At 43.2% G+C, this 20305-nt stretch overlaps 1 protein-coding gene across 4 annotated transcripts in view; it reads right to left on the reverse strand.

Moving 5' to 3' along the window:
* The window catches only part of SERAC1 (serine active site containing 1), a 311524-nt gene that overhangs the window by 256505 nt on the left and 34714 nt on the right, over positions 1-20305 (reverse strand). For all 4 annotated transcript variants that reach the window (XM_069234574.1, XM_069234575.1, XM_069234577.1 and 1 more), the window contains exon 2: positions 12943-13042. In XM_069234574.1, the coding sequence (XP_069090675.1) occupies positions 12943-13042 (100 nt within the window). The remainder of the gene's footprint in view (positions 1-12942; positions 13043-20305) is intronic.

Here is a 20305-nt window from a genome sequence, read left to right on the forward strand (position 1 = left end):
GATCCTTATTTGCAATTTCTAAACCACATGTAACAAGCAATTCCTTAATGTGAATTGGGCATTAAGGAATCGTTATTACCACCAAGTCAAACTTGATGGTAACCATGTGCAAGTTTAAAAAATGCACTAGAAATGTATTTTTAAAATTGACATGTAACGGACATGTGCCCCTTTGGCATGTGTGGGCCTTACATGTCCTTGAAAAAATTCTTGGGGTGCAGCAGAAGGGGCTTTAGGCCCCCAGCACCCTGGGATTTGCATTTCCCAAATTTGCGAATTCCAGTTAGGAATTCGCAATTTGGGAAATGCAAAAAATTCGCAAATATGGGCCTACAGGCCAATAGGTGCGAACGGGGCCGGTATCGCAATTTGAGATCCGGTAAAAGCATTTGCGATTTTTAAGAAATCGCTATTACCGAATCGCAAATATGATACATAGCATTTTGCGATTCAGAAATAGCGATTTCTTAAAAATCGCTATTACCGAATTGCAAAAGGCTTTTTTGATACATCTGGCCCATGGTCATGTAACATATAGCCAGCGCTTAGTGGGCATAACCACATGAAAATAGAATGGCAAAACGCAATGCAGTGTAACCATATATTATGCCTCTAGAGGGTGTAGGGCATTGCACATTTTCAAGCCTAGCAGGCCTACTAGAATATTATTACAAACAAGGCCCTTAAAATGCAAACTACTTCCAGCTGTAAAACAAGCATTCCAGCCATGAGACAGCTTAAAAAAAGACACTCAACAGTGGGAGAGGTTATTATTTTGGGGTCCCTCCCAAGCTCGTGTGGAAACCCAGAGATGACCTAGACAGAAAGAGCACATTGTGCGGAATGTTTTGATGGTGGTCCCATTGTCCTAGGACCACCACACAGTGAGTTATGGTCCAAATCTTTGTAAAAGGAATGCCCTGCAAAGCCTTATGGGGCGTGTTCCTGAGTGCAGCGAATATTGTAGTATCTTGACTGTAATGCTCAGAACAGCCACGAGAAGGCAAAATAATAAAAAAAGCATCTGTAAGAAACATGGTCATGTAGCCATATATTCAGCCCCGAGAGGGCGTAACCACATGAAAACAGAATGGCAGAATATATTTCAGTGTAACCATATATGTAGCTCCTACAGGGCGTAGTGCCTTACACATTTTAAGGCCTACTAGAATAATATCACAAACAAGGCCCTTAAAACACAAACTACTCCCAGCTGTAAAATAAAGGTTCCAGACATGAGAGAGCTTAAAAAGACATTGAATGGCGGGGGGTTATTAATTCTCCCCTCCCGCCCCCAATCTAGTCTGGTGACCCAGAGATGACCTGGACAGAAGGAGAGTATCATGCTGAATGTTTCGATGGTGGTCCCATTGTCCTAGGACCACCACACAGTGAATTAGGGGCAAACATGTTTAGTAAAAAGGAATGCGCTGCAAAGCATTATGGGGCACATTTCAGAATGCAGCAAATATATCTTGACTATAATGTTCAGAACATGCCCTAGAGGGCACCACAATAAAAATAGCATTTGTAAGAAGCATCGTCAAGCAGCCACATAGTCAGCACCTAGGGGGCATAACCACATGAAAACAGAATTGCAGAATGTAATGCAGTGTAAGAATATATTTAGCCTCTAGGGGGCACACTGCATCACATATTTGCAGGCCTAGCAGGCCTACTGCAATAATATTACAAACAAGGCCCTTAATAAAACAAACTACACCTAGCTGTAAAACAAAAATTCCAGCCATGAGAGAGCTTAAAAAGACACTGAAAAGTGGGAGAGGTTATTATTCTGGGGTCCCCTCCAACCTAATGTGGGGACCCAAATATGTGCTGAACGCTGTGATGCGGTCCCATTGTCCTAAGACTACTACAGGCTGAGTTACAGGCAAAATTGTTTTAGAAAAGAAATGCCCTGAAAAGCATTATGGGGCGAGTTTCAAGAGTGCAATGAATATTTCAGTATTTCTGTTTTTTTTCTGTTTAAAATGCTCCAATTTGTATAATTTTCAACTGCTAAACTGGTACGAACTGTACTGGTACTCATGTAAAGCGCACCATTGTTCAAGGTAGAGCTATACGCAACTTAATATTTTTTTTTTTAAACTCCCCTCAATCCTTTAGGCGCAGACACCACAAAGAAACAGTGGTATGCCCAAAAACAAGTAAGAGACAACATATGATCATGGAGTGCAAAGTGGAGACGTGAAAGAAAAAAATAGTGGGACACAGTAAGGTATACGGCCATTCATGCAATAATTCATGTAACAGGGTCAGTCTCCAAGGTGGTAACAAAACAGCTTCATGGTGGGACAAATGTAAAGCATTTACCTACAAAATCAAGGAAATTTTGAAAGGCAGGCCAGGAATTCTGAAAGGCAGGCCAAGGACAAATGAAAGTGATGGGCGTGGTTAAAGCCCACAGAGTAGATTCCAGCATGTTCAGAGAGAAGCGCGCGTGCACTTCTAGGCTCGACCTAAATATGATGCCCCTTGTTCACCATGGTTAACCTGTGGTTTAAGGGCTCTAGATCAACTCTAGGGCGACTACCATTCCAAATCAAGCTCAATAATAAACTTTCTAGGTCTTTAAAGAGTTCCTTTGGCAGGATACATGGTATATTTGTGAATCAGTAAAGATAGAGCAGCACTACCATTTTTGTCAATGTTATGCATCGAGCTGTAGTGAGAGGTAAATAAGGAGCGCCAGAACACTCCTGAAACAGGAGAGAGTTTACCACCTAGCTGATATTATTGCCTTTTCCATCGCTAACTGAATGTAAATATGGACTCCCAAATATTTAAAAGCGGTGGCTTCTCACTTAAGGAAAGTAGAAATAACAGAAGAGATAAAACATCTCCTATATATGTCAACTACAAAAGTGGGGGGGTCGTGTATGTTCACGCCTATAGTAGTTACCAAATCATAGCAATAAGCGCACAAGGTTATTTTGCCTCTTTACTTGCAATTTTGCAGTCCACCTTAAGCCCAGTCAATTTGCCAGAGGTAGCTACTTCTCGTATGATGTCAATGTATAATCCTCTACTTTCCGTATGTATAATAATAAAAGTCATTGGCATAAGATGAGGTGATGTCATGAGTTGCTCTGCACGGATCCTCCAATCCCTACCTGTAGCTCGAAGATGCGCTGCAAATAATTCTATTGCCAGAGCCAATAAACACAATATATCAACTCCTATGTTTACTTTTTTAATATGAACAAAAAATGTGGTTTAAAATATAGTGCAGCACTTACTTAGTGAAAGAAGTGTGAATGTTCAGAAAGATGACAGAGGTGTCTGTACTAATACACTTTTGGTACTAGGTTTTATGCATTTCATGTTTTTGGCTTCCATTTGTGCGCTCTCCTTTGCTTTCATTTTATTCATTTATTCACAGATGTAAATGTGTATTTTTTGGTTTATTATTATTCATTATAGGTATCGTACATTAGCTATTCACCTAGAAGGTATTTTAATAAGCTGGCACAGCATTAGCTCATATAATATAAAGAAGTTTGAATGATATATTGTAGGTCTAAAAGAGGAGTGCAAGAGAGCAATATGCTAATAGATGCTCATAGTAGCATTATTCAGCAATTTTACAATGTTTTGCAAAATGCATAACAAGATTGAAAGTTTCAAGATAGCCTCTAAAAAGGTGTTTCAACTGAATTCACAGTTGTAATGGGGAGGGGGAACCTTAGAGCTTTTAGAAAGAATGCCATAGGCTTGCATTCTGCTTCTCTGAGCACAGAATGGAAAACAAAGACACTGGCAGCCGTTTCACAGTTACGGGTTTAAAAAACATATTGTTATGTTTACAAGGTATGTGCAAACCATTTTAAGAAAATCATAGCACAGCATTTTGGTGCAAAGCAGGGAGCTTAACGCAATAAAACTGGGGAAGGAATTAGACTATATTTAGCAGAGAATATCAAATGCGCTGACATTTTTTCTAGTTTTCACCTTGGTTTCAGTCATTCCTATAACAATTCTGCTTATTTTGCTGTTAACATGCATCCGCATAATCTTCACTAAGCTAGGATATTACTGGTCATTAAAGCCTTCTATAATACATTGTAAGGATTTCTTGTGTGTTCATTCATGTGGGAAATGGGCACTAAAACCCACCTATAAACAATCCCGTAGCCTCACGGGTCTGATTGTTGCCAAAAAGTGTTTGAATCTCACATAAAAGTCGAGCTTCTAACAATCAATAGATACAATGACCCAGTTAGGTTGCAATTGCTAGCTTTGTTGAATTGAAAATGGCTCTTCCGATTGTTTGGGTAGGAGTCATAGGTTGCCAAATAGGTTTTAGAGCTGTCTACCTACAATTCTTATTTATCCAGGTACCCTGAAACCCACAAGAGGTTAATGTATTTTGGCAAGGCAAATAACACAATCTTTTGCTATTGCTTTGGCAACGGGTAGTGGACTTCATGACAGCCAAAATAAACAGGTTACTGACGAGAGGTAGAATGCTTGCTAGCTGCTCAGGAATCAGGCACTCAAGCTAAGCTACTGAATGCAAGTCCACCGATCGAGGACAGGAGACCTGCACCAGACAGACCTCTACATGAAACATACAGTGTGTCACCCTTGACAGGCACTGCCTTCTTGAAGTCCTGAAATGACCGGCACCTGTTCAGTCTTAGGGTAAAGACCCTGAATTTAAAGGCCATCTACTGGGTGTCACCCCGAGATCGAGGACGAAAGAGAGGAAGGATGGTATCTCGCACCTCAGGGTGAGGCTTCCATTCGAAAAACCCTAAGAGGCCTCAGAAATAATTGGGGAGGGGGAGGCAGGAGAGCTCCTTACCAGCCCCATGGCTGGAAGTGAGCCCTACCCAAGGCCCCAGATTGGAGTCTGCACCTGGCAGTTGATGGCCAGGGGCCTGGTTCCCAACACTGGCAGCTGCCAGTAGCCTCTGTTGGTTGGTTGCCTTATTGGCAGATCTGGTCCTCACCTGGGGATAGAAATGTAACAGAGGGCAGAATGGGCCACATCACCTTGTTAACCAATGAGGTACTGTCCGACTACTGGGACGCACCTGTGAGCAAGCTAGGGATTATTGCCTCACAGGTAGAGTCTGCAGGTGAGGAGAAGGGTTCGGCGTGGACAGAGTTAGCAGCTAGGGAAGATGTGGACAGAAGGGGTACAGGTAAGTTCAGACGTGCATAGAGCAAACAAGAGCCCCTGCAGAGACGACAAACTTTCAATGATCTATTCCCTGCGCAGGTAGTCCATCAAGAGATTGATTATTGAACCCTTAGCTCGGAGCAGCCATTATAAGAAATCCACTTTTTCTGTGTTGTCTGCCTGGATATTTTGCTGGACTCTATATTTGTGCTTTGTAAGGAGGGGACCGGTCAAACTGCAGCCTTCAAGATGGTCAACGCCTTAAACTACGACGAAAGGGGAAGCAGAGCACTAGCAGTGAAGCTCATGCAGGGCAACAAAAGGAAGCCACAGGATGGGGACGAATTAACAGGAGACCTGGAAGCAGAAGAGGATCAAAACAAGGGAGGAGAGAGAAACATGGACGCAGGGCTCGTCTGAGTCTACGGGAGCAGAGTCAGGAGGAATTCTGGTTGCTGATATTCTGAGGCAGGAGACCGACCGAGGGTACACAGAGACGAGAGGAGATGAGCGAGGAAACACCAGTGAAGAGGAGAACGCAGTAGGGGAAGGACTGGAACACGAGTACACTATTTACAGATCCAGCAACTTTGGAAGTGAACGCACTACTATCCTGGATGCCACTATCCAGGGGGATGGTCGTGACTACAGGCATGTGCCAAGTTTGTATCTTTTAAGCCTTTTGAGGTGGTGATGTTGTAGTGGGAAGGGTCAAGAGAAAGCCACTGCGAGTCCACCCAAGACAGGTCAAAGTGAGGCATAATTGCAGCACATGGTGGAGGTAGCACAGGTGATGGTGAAGATCACTAAAAGCAGAGAACTCACTACACAATCTTGTGATTTCTTTTGAGGGACGCAAAACTTCTGGGTAGCAAAGGCATTGAAATACATACCATACCAATGGGAGGAGAAACCCATAGAGCCTTGTGGCTGACCTGGTGATAAAGACTGGATAACTTGAAAATAAATAAATAAAAACTTAACAATCCTAAATTATCACTACAAGTATTTGTGGTCGATCTCCCACCCTGAATTTACATGCTGGTTTTAGGACTCTGTGCACTTTATTCCCACTAACCAGAGAAAGTGCCTGTGCTCCGCCTTTAAACATGTTTGAATTGGCATATTCCTAATTTGTATATTTAACTTACCTATAAGAACTAGTATATAGTACAAGGTGTACCCAAGGCCTGGAAATTAAAGATCACTTTAACTGCAGCACCTACTGTGCCATCTACAACAGCAGCAGTGCAAATATGGCTTTAGGTCTATCCTGTGTAGCCCGACTGTAGCAGTGTAAAAACTGCAATTCGATCTATTAGAATAAAACCTTTTGACAGCTGAAAACATCCCTTTTAAATAATACTAGGTCGTCCTTATGTAGACCTTGTAGCTCACAAGGCAGTATGCAAGGTATTTCAAAATAGGTCATGTAGGAATATAATACTAACATGTCCTATCAGTGACTAGCACCCAAAAGCTATTTTTCACTAAAGGGGGCCTAGCTTCCCCTAAGTTGAAAAAACAAAGTGTATATTAAAATCGTAATGATGTATCTCAGGAATTGGCCTAGCTTGAAAGATAACTAACCAACTATTTTTAATAGTTATTAAAACACCAATTCAATGGTTAAGCTCATTTTAATGAATATTAAAGAAAATAAGTTACCGTGTTCCTGCATGAAATTCCAGGAGGCTAAATTTGCATTTGCTCTCCCACTTCTGCCAGCTAGTAATTAGCATCTGAATAAGTGTGAAAAAAGGACCTACCATCACCAAACAAGATGCTGACTTGAATGGCTAGAGATGGGCTCTCTGAACCTGACAGAATATGCAGAGTGGGGCTGTGAGCAACATTTTTGACATTACAGTGTGAAATCTTGTTTGAATGACAAATCCAGATTGGCAGGTCAGCTGAGTTTCACATATAACACTGGGGCCACACCTGAAAGGGAGGGAAACAGGATGCCAAAATAATTATGTGTATCCACTGTCTGATTGCTAGAAATCCCTGCTTTGTGCCATCAGGCTTCTGTCTCTGGCTTTACTTGATTTTATTGTTTGATATGGGCCGACACTAGGATTACCACAGTACAATCCCCAGAGAGACCCAGCCCTCAGAGTCATGTTCAGTGTCACTGAAGACTTGGATCCTGCTGCCTGTTTTCTGCCTAACACCATGCAAGTATATAACTGTCTTCCCTGAGGTTTAGTGGGGCTTAGAAGTGTAAAGGTAAAATCTCTGGTCAAGATGAACATGGTTGGTATATCCAACCTGCGCTCCATTGAGGTCAGCATCAAATTGAATCTAGGATCCAGTCTACGGTGACAATTGACTATCATTGGGACTTTATGGCTTTTGGTGCTATTCCTAATTAAAACTTTAACAAGTCAAATTTCTGGTTCCTCTTATTGGATTTTAGTAATCTTGGTGTCATTTTGTTTATTAACTCGTACTCTATTTCTCGGATTCAGTTTGAGATTTTTTATTGTTTTGCATTTAAATGATTACTGCTTTGGTGCTACATAAATACTTTCCACTGTGCACTAAGGTAAACCTGGTTGCTCTGTGCCATAGCTACAATGGGGTTGGGCTAAGGTTAATTAAATGTCTTTGAGAGTTCACCCTGAGAGGGGTTGTGATTATTCCTTGAAGTGGGTAGTAACCCACCCTAAATAACAGGGGTGTGGGATTCCTACAGCCTGGCGCCGAGGATATGTTGTTTGGGGCCAAGGACAACAAGTTTTCATGTTTATTATGTACTTGGGACAAGTAGTCCCAACCTCCTGCAGCACAAACCCTCTGCCTGCCAGTTTACAGGGAAGAGAAATGTCTGCAGTTGAGGTAATATTTGTGTTCATATGTTAATGCTGTTCAAACTAGTATTTATGGTTCATAAATGTAACATTGTAAATAAATGTTGTATGGTCACACTGCACTACTGACAGTAAAAAAAAGTTTGTACCCGTTTGAAATGTTTAACAATATGAGGCTCCCTACAGTGCTCCCAGAATGCTCTATGATTAGATGCAAAAGTTTTCAGAAGCTTGTAAGCAAGATTGGTTTGCTTTCAAAATAAAATGTTCCGAAAAATAAATGCTAGTAGGAAAAGGAAATTTGCGTAATTATTGTAAATATTCTGTATTATTTTTTCTTTGAAGCATGTTTTAGTAAACTGTGTTGATGCATGTTAGTATTTCCAGAAATTATTCATAATGGAAAATCAGCGTAACCTTTCTCAACAAGATTAAGGAAACATGAAAATAAACAAGCAGTGGCAAAGCCAACCAATCTGACATTGGTGGTCAGTCTTTGGTTTTGTCTGTGCGTGTCTTGTTTTGACATGGCTTTTGTAACACTTTATTGGTGTGGGAACTGCCAGGCTCTCACTATTATAACAAACATTGGCAAAAAGCAAAACACAATGTTTTGGTCTAAAAAATCACACATTGTCACTATAGTTCCTGGCACTGAACAAAAATACTTTGTGTGCCAACATGCGCCTTGTGGGAAAGCAGAATGCTATCACTCACAGTAAAGCCAACCGATAGATGGATAGAGAGAGAAATTTTATTTCAATAAAAACAAAATGTCTTTTTTAACGCAAGACCTTAATAGGGGGCCCAATTCTTAAAGAAAGTCACAAAAGTGCACCCATTGATTTGGTCTTTGCATTGGTGGCTTCTATGAATTTACAACAATTTACAGAAGTAAAATTGGAAACCACACTCTTAGAAAATATGTGTGAAATATATTTGAGTATAAGCAATAATGCATGTGTAGATTTGCTCATGAGAAAGTCTATTGAGCGTTTATAAGTTCACTTTCCCTCCAACAACTTTTTTCCCCAACCCTGTAAGAACTTCTACTTCAGACCTTCTAAGGAGCGAATTTCCAACCTTTCTCAGTATTGGAAAAGATTAGAGAAGAGCTGGTTCAAATCCTTTAAACATGCATTTTAGTAGGTTTGCACAGACTCAAAGGCATTCCAGCCCTGGAACTTTTGCTTACTGCTTCCTCCAGGCCCAGTATGTAGATAGGCAGAAAAGTGGCAAAAAAAGAAATTGCTATAGTTGGTCTTGAAATTGATAGTATTCGCGCCCTACTATAGTATTAGCCCTGGCATAATCAGAGAGGCTATTATCAGAGCTCCTACAAAATGAGATTGCTGCTATAAGTTGTTGCTGCACTACATGGCACCAAAGGGACAAGTAGATTTTTTCACAGGACAAGTAGATTTATGAAGCAACCTGTCCCATGGACAAGTAGTTATTTATTAAATATCACACACCTGAAATAATAACCCAATTTCTTACATTTGGAGATAGCACTTGATTTATAGCGTAACAGTCAGAAATATGATAAAAAAAATAGCTTTGAGTTTTGGTGGGTGATGATTATGTACAGGTAGACAGAGATGGAAGGTTAGCAGGAAATGGAGAATTTCAGACATAAAAATTAGATACAAGTGGAAGTTTAAATTTGTTTGCAAGTAGGTATTTCTGTATGAAGGCTAATCCACCTACTTGCTTAGTTCAAAAATATTTGTGTAGTCCTGAGAGACCATTGAGTTAAAAAAAAGACTTAAAGTGCATATTGAGCAGAAAGAAATCCATCTTGTTAGCAAGGATTAGATTAGAAGTGCATTAACAGATCTGAGATTGTGGATCATGCAGCGGAGGTCTGCCTTTGAGATGTGCGGGGAATAATGGGTGTGCTGAAATCTGCTGGAAGTAGCTCACTTGTATCCTGTAAGTTTTAAAAGCAGACAACGGTGAAAGGCAGGAATAGGGAAGGTGAGCAGACTGGAGGCACATTTTTGCAAAACAAGGGGAAGCACTAATTATTTGGAGGCACCTACGTTATCAAATGGACTGCGAGGTAAGTATGGATAGAAGCTAGATGCTGAAAACCAGTATGAAACGATCGGAAGCAGGACAGTAGTGGTGAAGAAGTGCTTCCATGTGGGCAGCTGAACAGCAGATGAACAAGATGCTCGGTCAGAGGAGAGAGTGTCAGAGACAGGACTGTAAAAGGTAGGACTGCAACTGCATGTGTAAATAAGATTTGGACATCGCGATTTATAAACGGTATGCATATGGATGGTAAGCAACTGGATTTAAAAAAGCTGAGAGTTCTGGAAGCTCATTAAGATAACACACATTTTACATTATTTCAACATCAGACACTGTCAGTATCGGTAAGAGTGGCTCTCCGCTCCCACTTAAATGAAACTAAAAGAGAGTGAATGAGTACCCTTGAATATTGCATTATAGAGATGACCCAAAAAATGTTGACACCTTAATAGGTGAAAAAGCATTCTCTCTTTCTAGTACTGTGATATTGTCATTGAGAAGGAGCTCTTCTTTAAGCGTCTCAGAGAATGAGAAGGGTGTTATGACAGATTTTGAAGTTGAGAGAGGCAGGGCTTAAGAATGTCATCAATTAAAAGTATATGAAGCATGTAATTTCATTTGATGTGAGCCAGCACAGAAATGTCACTGCCCAGGAATGCAGTCTCTTTTCTTCAGTTTTCAGCTACACGAAATGCAGAAGTGTGGTGCATCCAATAAATCAGCCTGGAACTGATTACCAAAGCTTTCACAAGGACGTGATAAGAATTACAAAGCATAATCCGCTAGTGTGAGGGAGAGTAAATTGCAGATTCCCTGAGGTGCGAGGGAGAGTAAATTGGAGAAAGTGATGTTTGGTCTTTTAAAACACAATCTAATGCAGGTCGATTGTGAATTAATCTCATCCAGATCGAATGTGCAATTGAGCACAATTGGTTTGGGGTTAAATTTTGTCGCCACACAAAAAAAAAAAAAAACTTGGGTCATTGAAGAAAAACGTGCAAATACAAAACCTAAAGTGATCCACAATGAACATCAACAGCCTCAAACCGGGTGGCAGCTGGATGATCAACAGGGGACTCCTTGAAGGATTGAGCACACCCTGAGCCCCATTACCAGGGTCCTCGATTTGATACACAAAGGCGATCCACAGTTGAATATCATTGTGGACCACTTTAGGTTTTGTATTTGCACCTTTTTCTATCATGATCACGGTTTTTGAGCAGAAGCAATCTAGAGGTCCTGACAAAAGCCAAAGCACCTGGTGCAAGTGTCCAGTTGGCAGAAACAGGTTGACATATCTAGTTACACACAAAAACAGGACTAATCCACTTGCAGCGTCCATTCTCTCGTTTTTTAATACTGACCCAGGCACGACTAAAGCTGATCGCCTACCCTGGAGTCAGTTTTAGTTCACTTATTACATCTTGAACCTCAAGAGCCTCGCCTTCCGTTAACTAACATAGGGTATCTTTCCCAGTCTTAAAACATCCAAATATCTCTTCCCTCTCAGTAAGGGAGTTGTAGCCCGTCCCATGATTAGCTGTCATGGTGCGAGGAGATTCCCAATGATGAAACATTCCCCCTATGGTAGGTGAAAGAATTCACCCTAAAGAAGGAACATTCCTGCACAGCTAGGCTCTTTTCCTCCCTTTTTCTGTGCTTTCTCTGCCTCTCCAAAAAGACCCAAAAAGATTTTTGTGTGTGCATTATTTATATGATTTGAGAGAGGACACCTGCAGTTCTATAAATCTCCCTTGGCCTTTCTTATGGTGATAATATGTTTAATTTTGTCACCATCATAAGGCTAACAACTCACCAGGAGATTTTGTAGTCCTTTGTTAGATACTACTCTGCTTAACGCTGAATCTTTCTAAATGCGCTGCCTAAACCTCGAACAGCAAAAGTATTTTTTTAAAGTTTTGTTTTGAGAATGAACTTTACAAAAATAAGCTTTTGTTCGGTATTTCTATACATTCAAATGTTTGTCAAATAACTTTTAGGTTAACGTCTGTTGAACTAAATAACACCCAAATACCAAACAACAGCCAACAGGACTACAGTGAATGTTTATAGTTTTCTTTAAAGCTTCATAGCAAAATGACAGCAATTTTATCCCAACGATATGACCTCCTGAGGCGCATAACAATTTGTACTCCACAGCAGTATTTATGCGCCTTAATAAGGATTTTTTTCAACAGGACATATATGTTTCACCCTAGGCAATAAAGGGGTTGAGTTGCTAATTACGTTTGGAAGACCTCACAGCAATTTGTTTTTTTAAATGGTCTGGCACAAGGGTGCACCAACATTCTGTCATTGAAAAATATATGACTTCAGGATTGGGCGTTGAGAGTTTCAAGTAGAAAAAAGCTTCCTTTTGAGGTGCCAAACCTCAGTAATTGACCTAGGATTAACTGATTCCCCTCCATAAAATAAAAACAAATCCCAGATGTAGACTAGGAAGCAGACCTTACACAGGAGACTGGTGTACTGTAGATGTTCTTGTTGTATTGTATTCTGTTCATCTCCTGCAAGCTAGGCAGGCGGCTGCAGACCTCAGTAACAAGTAGGTAGTGCTTACAAGCCTTGCATGGCACTTCATGGCTCTACCACAGACCCTGGATTCATGAATATACCGCAGGTAGGCGGGAACTGAAAAGGCCAAATACTTTTGATCTAGATAAAAATCAATAAAGGACCTCGAGTACTATTGTAACTAATGTAATGAAATGTAATTGATTCTGCTTGTACATCACTTGCATTTTTTGTATGTTGTATTTATTAAGAAACAAAATAAGACTTACAAATGCGATGTTAAACGTAAAGTCATTAGTCTGTGTGTGATCTGTCTTCCAACTTTCTGCCCTGAAGAAATCATTACACAATGCATTTAGAGATCACTTCACTTAATTATTACATGTAATGCTCAGTGCTTACTGATGTCTTTCCACTGTCGCACGCCTTTCGCAGAACCACTGGAGGTACCTATTCTTCTACAGCAAATCAAGCAACAGGCTGCCAGTGACATACCGAAACACTAGAAACAAAAAGCAAAATTAAAGAACAATGTCAAAGCAACATGTGAAAATGGAAAATAAGATTTAAGTTCTGCCTTTTCTTGCTAAAGTCATATCCTGTAACTGTTCACAGTCAATAAAATCGCAGTAGAACATATCTAGGAACATTTGTTTTCAGTGCTTAACTGTGCAGCTACACAAATGGAACCCATATTTGGCCCATACATCAGAAAACAGGAAACAAAATGTCAAGGAAATGTTTGGGAGTAAATATTAGGGTATAGTACAGTAAAAAAGGGTGGAAGTACATAAAGCACTTACAACCTGGATCCTACACAACAGAGTTATAAGAAAACAAGGTATGTTTTAATAATGAAATTATTAAGCTGAATTCCACTATGTAGCCCTGAAGTCAAAGGAGTAAATGAAGGTTACTGCCATCCCACTAATCCAAATGCTATTACCTCCAGCAACAGCATGTACAATCCTGTACTTTTGAACCAGTACTTGTAATACTTGCACTGTAAGAGAAATTTAAGTGTATACCTGGAATTGGCTATTTTTTATTGAAAAATGGAAGATATATACGAAACAAAACATGTTCAGCGGGCAAAGATAAAACATTTTATACATCTGTGTAGAATCAACATGTCCTTCACAAATGTGCGATTGTCTAATACAAACTGCTTTCTTGCTTAAACCTTCTTTGTCTTTTTCCTCTCATCCATTATTGGTTTTACTTGTGTTACTAACCCATAGCATAAATCGCCTCTCTCCTAGACTGTTGAATTTCCCCAACTTGCTGTAAATGGTATAATACATTTCTTCAGAATGTATCACCTTTTTCATTTTTAATATCCAGTGGAGACCTCTGATGGCACTCATTTCAAAGATCAGGCAACAATAAGAGCACAGAACAATCAGATTCGGTTTTCTGGATTCATGATTGATCTTTCTTGGTTTTCCCAGCAGAGCCACACGGGTCTAAGTTTAGTTTGATTCCAAGGCTATTTTAAAGGAGGGTATATACAACCCCAGAATTTATTTTGCTTTGGACGTTCCCATTTGAGCTGGATCCATTTACCCAAGGTCTCCTCATATAAGCAAAATATTTCAATGAAAACTGTTACAAATGCTCGAGAGAAGGGCATCATTGGTTTAATAAGTGATTGTAGGAAGTTGGCTCTGTATGTGCTATTTCAAAGTAAGGAATAGCATGCACAGAGTCCAAGGGTTCCCCTTAGAGGTAAAATAGTGGTAAAAATAGATAATACTAATGCTCTATTTTGTGGTAGTGTGGTCGAGCAGTAGGCTTATCCAAGGAGTAGTGTTAAGCATTTGTTGTACATACACATAGACAATAAATGAGGTACACACACTCAGAGACAAATCCAGCCAATAGGTTTTGTATAGAAAAATATCTTTTCTTAGTTTATTTTAAGAACCACAGGTTCAAATTTTACATGTAATATCTCATTTGAAAGGTATTGCAGGTAAGTACTTTAGGAACTTTAAATCATAAAAATTGCATGTATACTTTTCAAGTTATTGACAAATAGCTGTTTTAAAAGTGGACACTTAGTGCAATTTTCACAGTTCCTGGGGGAGGTAAGTTTTTGTTAGTTTTACCAGGTAAGTAAGACACTTACAGGGTTCAGTTCTTGGTCCAAGGTAGCCCACCGTTGGGGGTTCAGAGCAACCCCAAAGTCACCACACCAGCAGCTCAGGGCCGGTCAGGTGCAGAGTTCAAAGTGGTGCCCAAAACACATAGGCTAGAATGGAGAGAAGGGGGTGCCCCGGTTCCGGTCTGCTTGCAGGTAAGTACCCGCGTCTTCGGAGGGCAGACCAGGGGGGTTTTGTAGGGCACCGGGGGGGACACAAGCCCACACAGAAATTTCACCCTCAGCAGCGCGGGGGCGGCCGGGTGCAGTGTAGAAACAAGCGTCGGGTTTGTAAGGGAAGTCAATGGGAGATCTCGGGATCTCTTCAGCGCTGCAGGCAGGCAAGGGGGGGGTTCCTCGGGGAAACCTCCACTTGGTCAAGGGAGAGGGACTCCTGGGGGTCACTCCTCCAGTGAAAGTCCGGTCCTTCAGGTCCTGGGGGCTGCGGGTGCAGGGTCTCTCCCAGGCGTCGGGACTTTGGATTCAAAGAGTCGCGGTCAGGGGAAGCCTCGGGATTCCCTCTGCAGGCGGCGCTGTGGGGGCTCAGGGGGGACAGGTTTTGGTACTCACAGTATCAGAGTAGTCCTGGGGTCCCTCCTGAGGTGTTGGATCTCCACCAGCCGAGTCGGGGTCGCCGGGTGCAGTGTTGCAAGTCTCACGCCTTTTGCGGGGAGCTTGCAGGGTTCTTTAAAGCTGCTGGAAACAAAGTTGCAGCTTTTCTTGGAGCAGGTCCGCTGTCCTCGGGAGTTTCTTGTCTTTTCGAAGCAGGGGCAGTCCTCAGAGGATGTCGAGGTCGCTGGTCCCTTTGGAAGGCGTCGCTGGAGCAGGATCTTTGGAAGGCAGGAGACAGGCCGGTGAGTTTCTGGAGCCAAGGCAGTTGTCGTCTTCTGGTCTTCCTCTGCAGGGGTTTTCAGCTAGGCAGTCCTTCTTCTTGTAGTTGCAGGAATCTAATTTTCTAGGGTTCAGGGTAGCCCTTAAATACTAAATTTAAGGGCGTGTTTAGGTCTGGGGGGTTAGTAGCCAATGGCTACTAGCCCTGAGGGTGGGTACACCCTCTTTGTGCCTCCTCCCAAGGGGAGGGGGTCACAATCCTAACCCTATTGGGGGAATCCTCCATCTGCAAGATGGAGGATTTCTAAAAGTTAGAGTCACTTCAGCTCAGGACACCTTAGGGGCTGTCCTGACTGGCCAGTGACTCCTCCTTGTTTTTCTCATTATTTTCTCCGGCCTTGCCGCCAAAAGTGGGGCCTGGCCGGAGGGGGCGGGCAACTCCACTAGCTGGAGTGTCCTGCTGGGTTGGCACAAAGGAGGTGAGCCTTTGAGGCTCACCGCCAGGTGTGACAATTCCTGCCTGGGGGAGGTGTTAGCATCTCCACCCAGTGCAGGCTTTGTTACTGGCCTCAGAGTGACAAAGGCACTCTCCCCATGGGGCCAGCAACATGTCTCGGTTTGTGGCAGGCTGCTAAAACTAGTCAGCCTACACAGATAGTCGGTTAAGTTTCAGGGGGCACCTCTAAGGTGCCCTCTGGGGGTGTATTTTACAATAAAATGTACACTGGCATCAGTGTGCATTTATTGTGCTGAGAAGTTTGATACCAAACTTCCCAGTTTTCAGTGTAGCCATTATGTTGCTGTGGAGTTCGTGTTTGACAGACTCCCAGACCATATACTCTTATGGCTACCCTGCACTTACAATGTCTAAGGTTTTGTTTAGACACTGTAGGGGTACCATGCTCATGCACTGGTACCCTCACCTATGGTATAGTGCACCCTGCCTTAGGGCTGTAAGGCCTGCTAGAGGGGTGGCTTACCTATACTGCATAGGCAGTGAGAGGCTGGCATGGCACCCTGAGGGGAGTGCCATGTCGACTTACTAGTTTTGTCCTCACTAGCACACACAAGCTGGCAAGCAGTGTGTCTGTGCTGAGTGAGAGGTCTCCAGGGTGGCATAAGACATGCTGCAGCCCTTAGAGACCTTCCTTGGCATCAGGGCCCTTGGTACTAGAAGTACCAGTTACAAGGGACTTATCTGGATGCCAGGGTCTGCCAATTGTGGATACAAAAGTACAGGTTAGGGAAAGAACACTGGTGCTGGGGCCTGGTTAGCAGGCCTCAGCACACTTTCAATTGTAAACATAGCATCAGCAAAGGCAAAAAGTCAGGGGGCAACCATGCCAAGGAGGCATTTCCTTACACAACCCCCCCCCAAACGAAAGAGGATGAGACTAACCTTTCCCAAGAGAGTCTTCATTTTCTAAGTGGAAGAACCTGGAAAGGCCATCTGCATTGGCATGGGCAGTCCCAGGTCTGTGTTCCACTATAAAGTCCATTCCCTGTAGGGAGATGGACCACCTCAACAGTTTAGGATTTTCACCTTTCATTTGCATCAGCCATTTGAGAGGTCTGTGGTCGGTTTGAACTAGGAAGTGAGTCCCAAAGAGGTATGGTCTCAGCTTCTTCAGGGACCAAACCACAGCAAAGGCCTCCCTCTCAATGGCACTCCAACGCTGCTCCCTGGGGAGTAACCTCCTGCTAATGAAAGCAACAGGCTGGTCAAGGCCATCATCATTTGTTTGGGACAAAACTGCCCCTATCCCATGTTCAGAGGCATCAGTCTGCACAATGAACTGCTTAGAATAATCTGGAGCTTTTAGAACTGGTGCTGAGCACATTGCTTGTTTCAGGGTGTCAAAGGCCTGTTGGCATTCCACAGTCCAGTTCACTTTCTTGGGCATTTTCTTGGAGGTGAGTTCAGTGAGGGCTGTCACAATGGATCCATATCCCTTCACAAACCTCCTGTAATACCCAGTCAAGCCAAGGAATGCCCTGACTTGAGTCTGGGTTTTTGGAGCTACCCAGTCCAGAATAGTCTGGATCTTGGGTTGGAGTGGCTGAACTTGGCCTCCACCTACAAGGTGGCCCAAGTAAACCACAGTTCCCTGCCCTATCTGGCATTTGGATGCCTTGATAGAGAGGCCTGCAGATTGCAGAGCCTTCAAAACCTTCTTCAGGTGGACCAGGTGATCCTGCCAGGTGGAGCTGAAGACAGCAATATCATCAAGATAAGCTGTGCTAAAGGACTCCAAGCCAGCAAGGACTTGATTCACCAACCTTTGGAAGGTGGCAGGGGCATTCTTTAAACCAAAGGGCATAACAGTGAACTGATAATGCCCATCAGGTGTGGAGAATGCTGTTTTCTCTTTTGCTCCAGGTGCCATTTTTATTTGCCAGTACCCTGCTGTCAAGTCAAAGGTACTTAAGAATTTGGCAGCACCTAATTTATCTATGAGCTCATCAGCTCTTGGAATTGGATGAGCATCTGTCTTGGTGACAGAATTGAGCCCTCTGTAGTCCACACAAAACCTCATCTCTTTCTTTCCATCTTTGGTGTGAGGTTTGGGGACTAAGACCACTGGGCTAGCCCAGGGGCTGTCAGAGCGCTCAATTACTCCCAATTCCAGCATCTTGTGGACTTCCACCTTGATGCTTTCCTTAACATGGTCAGACTGTCTAAAGATTTTGTTTTTGACAGGCATGCTGTCTCCTGTGTCCACATCATGGGTACACAGGTGTGTCTGACCAGGGGTTAAGGAGAAGAGTTCAGGAAACTGTTGTAGGACTCTCCTACAATCAGCTTGCTGTTGGCCAGAGAGGGTGTCTGAGTAGATCACTCCATCTACTGTGCCATCTTTTGGGTCGGATGATAGAAGATCAGGGAGAGGTTCACTCTCTGCCTCCTGATCCTCATCTGTTACCATCAACAGATTCACATCAGCCCTGTCATGGAAGAGCTTAAGGCGGTTCACATGGATCACCCTCTTGGGGCTCCTGCTTGTGCCCAGGTCCACCAGGTAGGTGACCTGACTCTTCCTTTCTAGTACTGGGTAAGGGCCACTCCATTTGTCCTGGAGTGCCCTGGGAGCCACAGGCTCCAGAACCCAGACTTTCTGCCCTGGTTGGAACTCAACCAGTGCAGCCTTTTGGTCATACCAAAACTTCTGGAGTTGTTGGCTGGCCTCAAGGTTTTTGGTTGCCTTTTCCATGTACTCTGCCATTCTAGAGCGAAGGCCAAGTACATAGTCCACTATGTCCTGTTTAGGCTCATGGAGAGGTCTCTCCCAGCCTTCTTTAACAAGGGCAAGTGGTCCCCTTACAGGATGACCAAACAGAAGTTCAAAGGGTGAGAACCCTACTCCCTTCTGTGGTACCTCCCTGTAAGCGAAAAGCAGACATGGCAGGAGGACATCCCATCTCCTTTTGAGTTTTTCTGGGAGCCCCATGATCATGCCCTTTAATGTCTTGTTGAATCTCTCAACTAAGCCATTAGTTTGTGGATGGTAAGGTGTAGTGAATTTAAAGTCACTCCACACTCATTCCACATGTGCTTTAGGTATGCTGACATGAAGTTGGTACCTCTGTCAGACACCACCTCCTTAGGGAAACCCACTCTGGTAAAGATACCAATGAGGGCCTTGGCTACTGCAGGGGCAGTAGTCGACCTAAGGGGAATAGCTTCAGGATACCTGGTAGCATGATCCACTACTACCAGGATATACATATTTCCTGAGGCTGTGGGAGGTTCTAGTGGACCAACTATGTCCACACCCACTCTTTCAAAGGGCACCCCCACCACTGGAAGTGGAATGAGGGGGGCCTTTGGATGCCCACCTGTCTTACCACTGGCTTGACAGGTGGGGCAGGAGAGGCAAAACTCCTTAACCATGTTGGACATATTGGGCCAGTAGAAGTGGTTGACTAACCTCTCCCACGTCTTGGTTTGTCCCAAATGTCCAGCAAGGGGAATGTCATGGGCCAATGTTAGGATGAACTCTCTGAACAGCTGAGGCACTACCACTCTCCTAGTGGCACCAGGTTTGGGGTCTCTGGCCTCAGTGTACAGGAGTCCATCTTCCCAATAGACCCTATGCGTTCCATTTTTCTTGCCTTTGGACTCTTCAGCAGCTTGCTGCCTAAGGCCTTCAAGAGAGGGACAGGTTTCTTGTCCCTTACACAGCTCCTCCCTTGAGGGTCCCCCTGGGCCTAAGAGCTCAACCTGATAAGGTTCAAGCTCCAAAGGCTCAGTTCCCTCAGAGGGCAGAACTTCTTCCTGAGAAGAGAGGTTCCCTTTCTTTTGCTGTGTTGCAGTTGGTTTCCCAACTGACTTTCCTGTTCTCTTGGTAGGCTGGGCCATTTTTCCAGACTCCAGCTCTACTTTTTCACCCTGTGCCTTGCATTGTGCTCTTGTTTTCACACACACCAGTTCAGGGATACCCAGCATTGCTGCATGGGTTTTTAGTTCTACCTCAGCCCATGCTGAGGACTCCAGGTCATTTCCAAGCAGACAGTCCACTGGGATATTTGAGGAGACCACCACCTGTTTCAGGCCATTGACCCCTCCCCATTCTAAAGTAACCATTGCCATGGGATGTACTTTTCTCTGATTGTCAGCGTTGGTGACTGTGTAAGTTTTTCCAGTCAGGTATTGGCCAGGGGAAACCAGTTTCTCTGTCACCATGGTGACACTGGCACCTGTATCCCTCAGGCCCTCTATTCTAGTCCCATTAATTAAGAGTTGCTGTCTGTATTTTTGCATGTTAGGCGGCCAGACAGTTAGTGTGGCTA

This window comes from Pleurodeles waltl, chromosome 5, assembly GCF_031143425.1.
Source record: "Pleurodeles waltl isolate 20211129_DDA chromosome 5, aPleWal1.hap1.20221129, whole genome shotgun sequence".
Lineage (NCBI taxonomy): Eukaryota > Metazoa > Chordata > Amphibia > Caudata > Salamandridae > Pleurodeles > Pleurodeles waltl.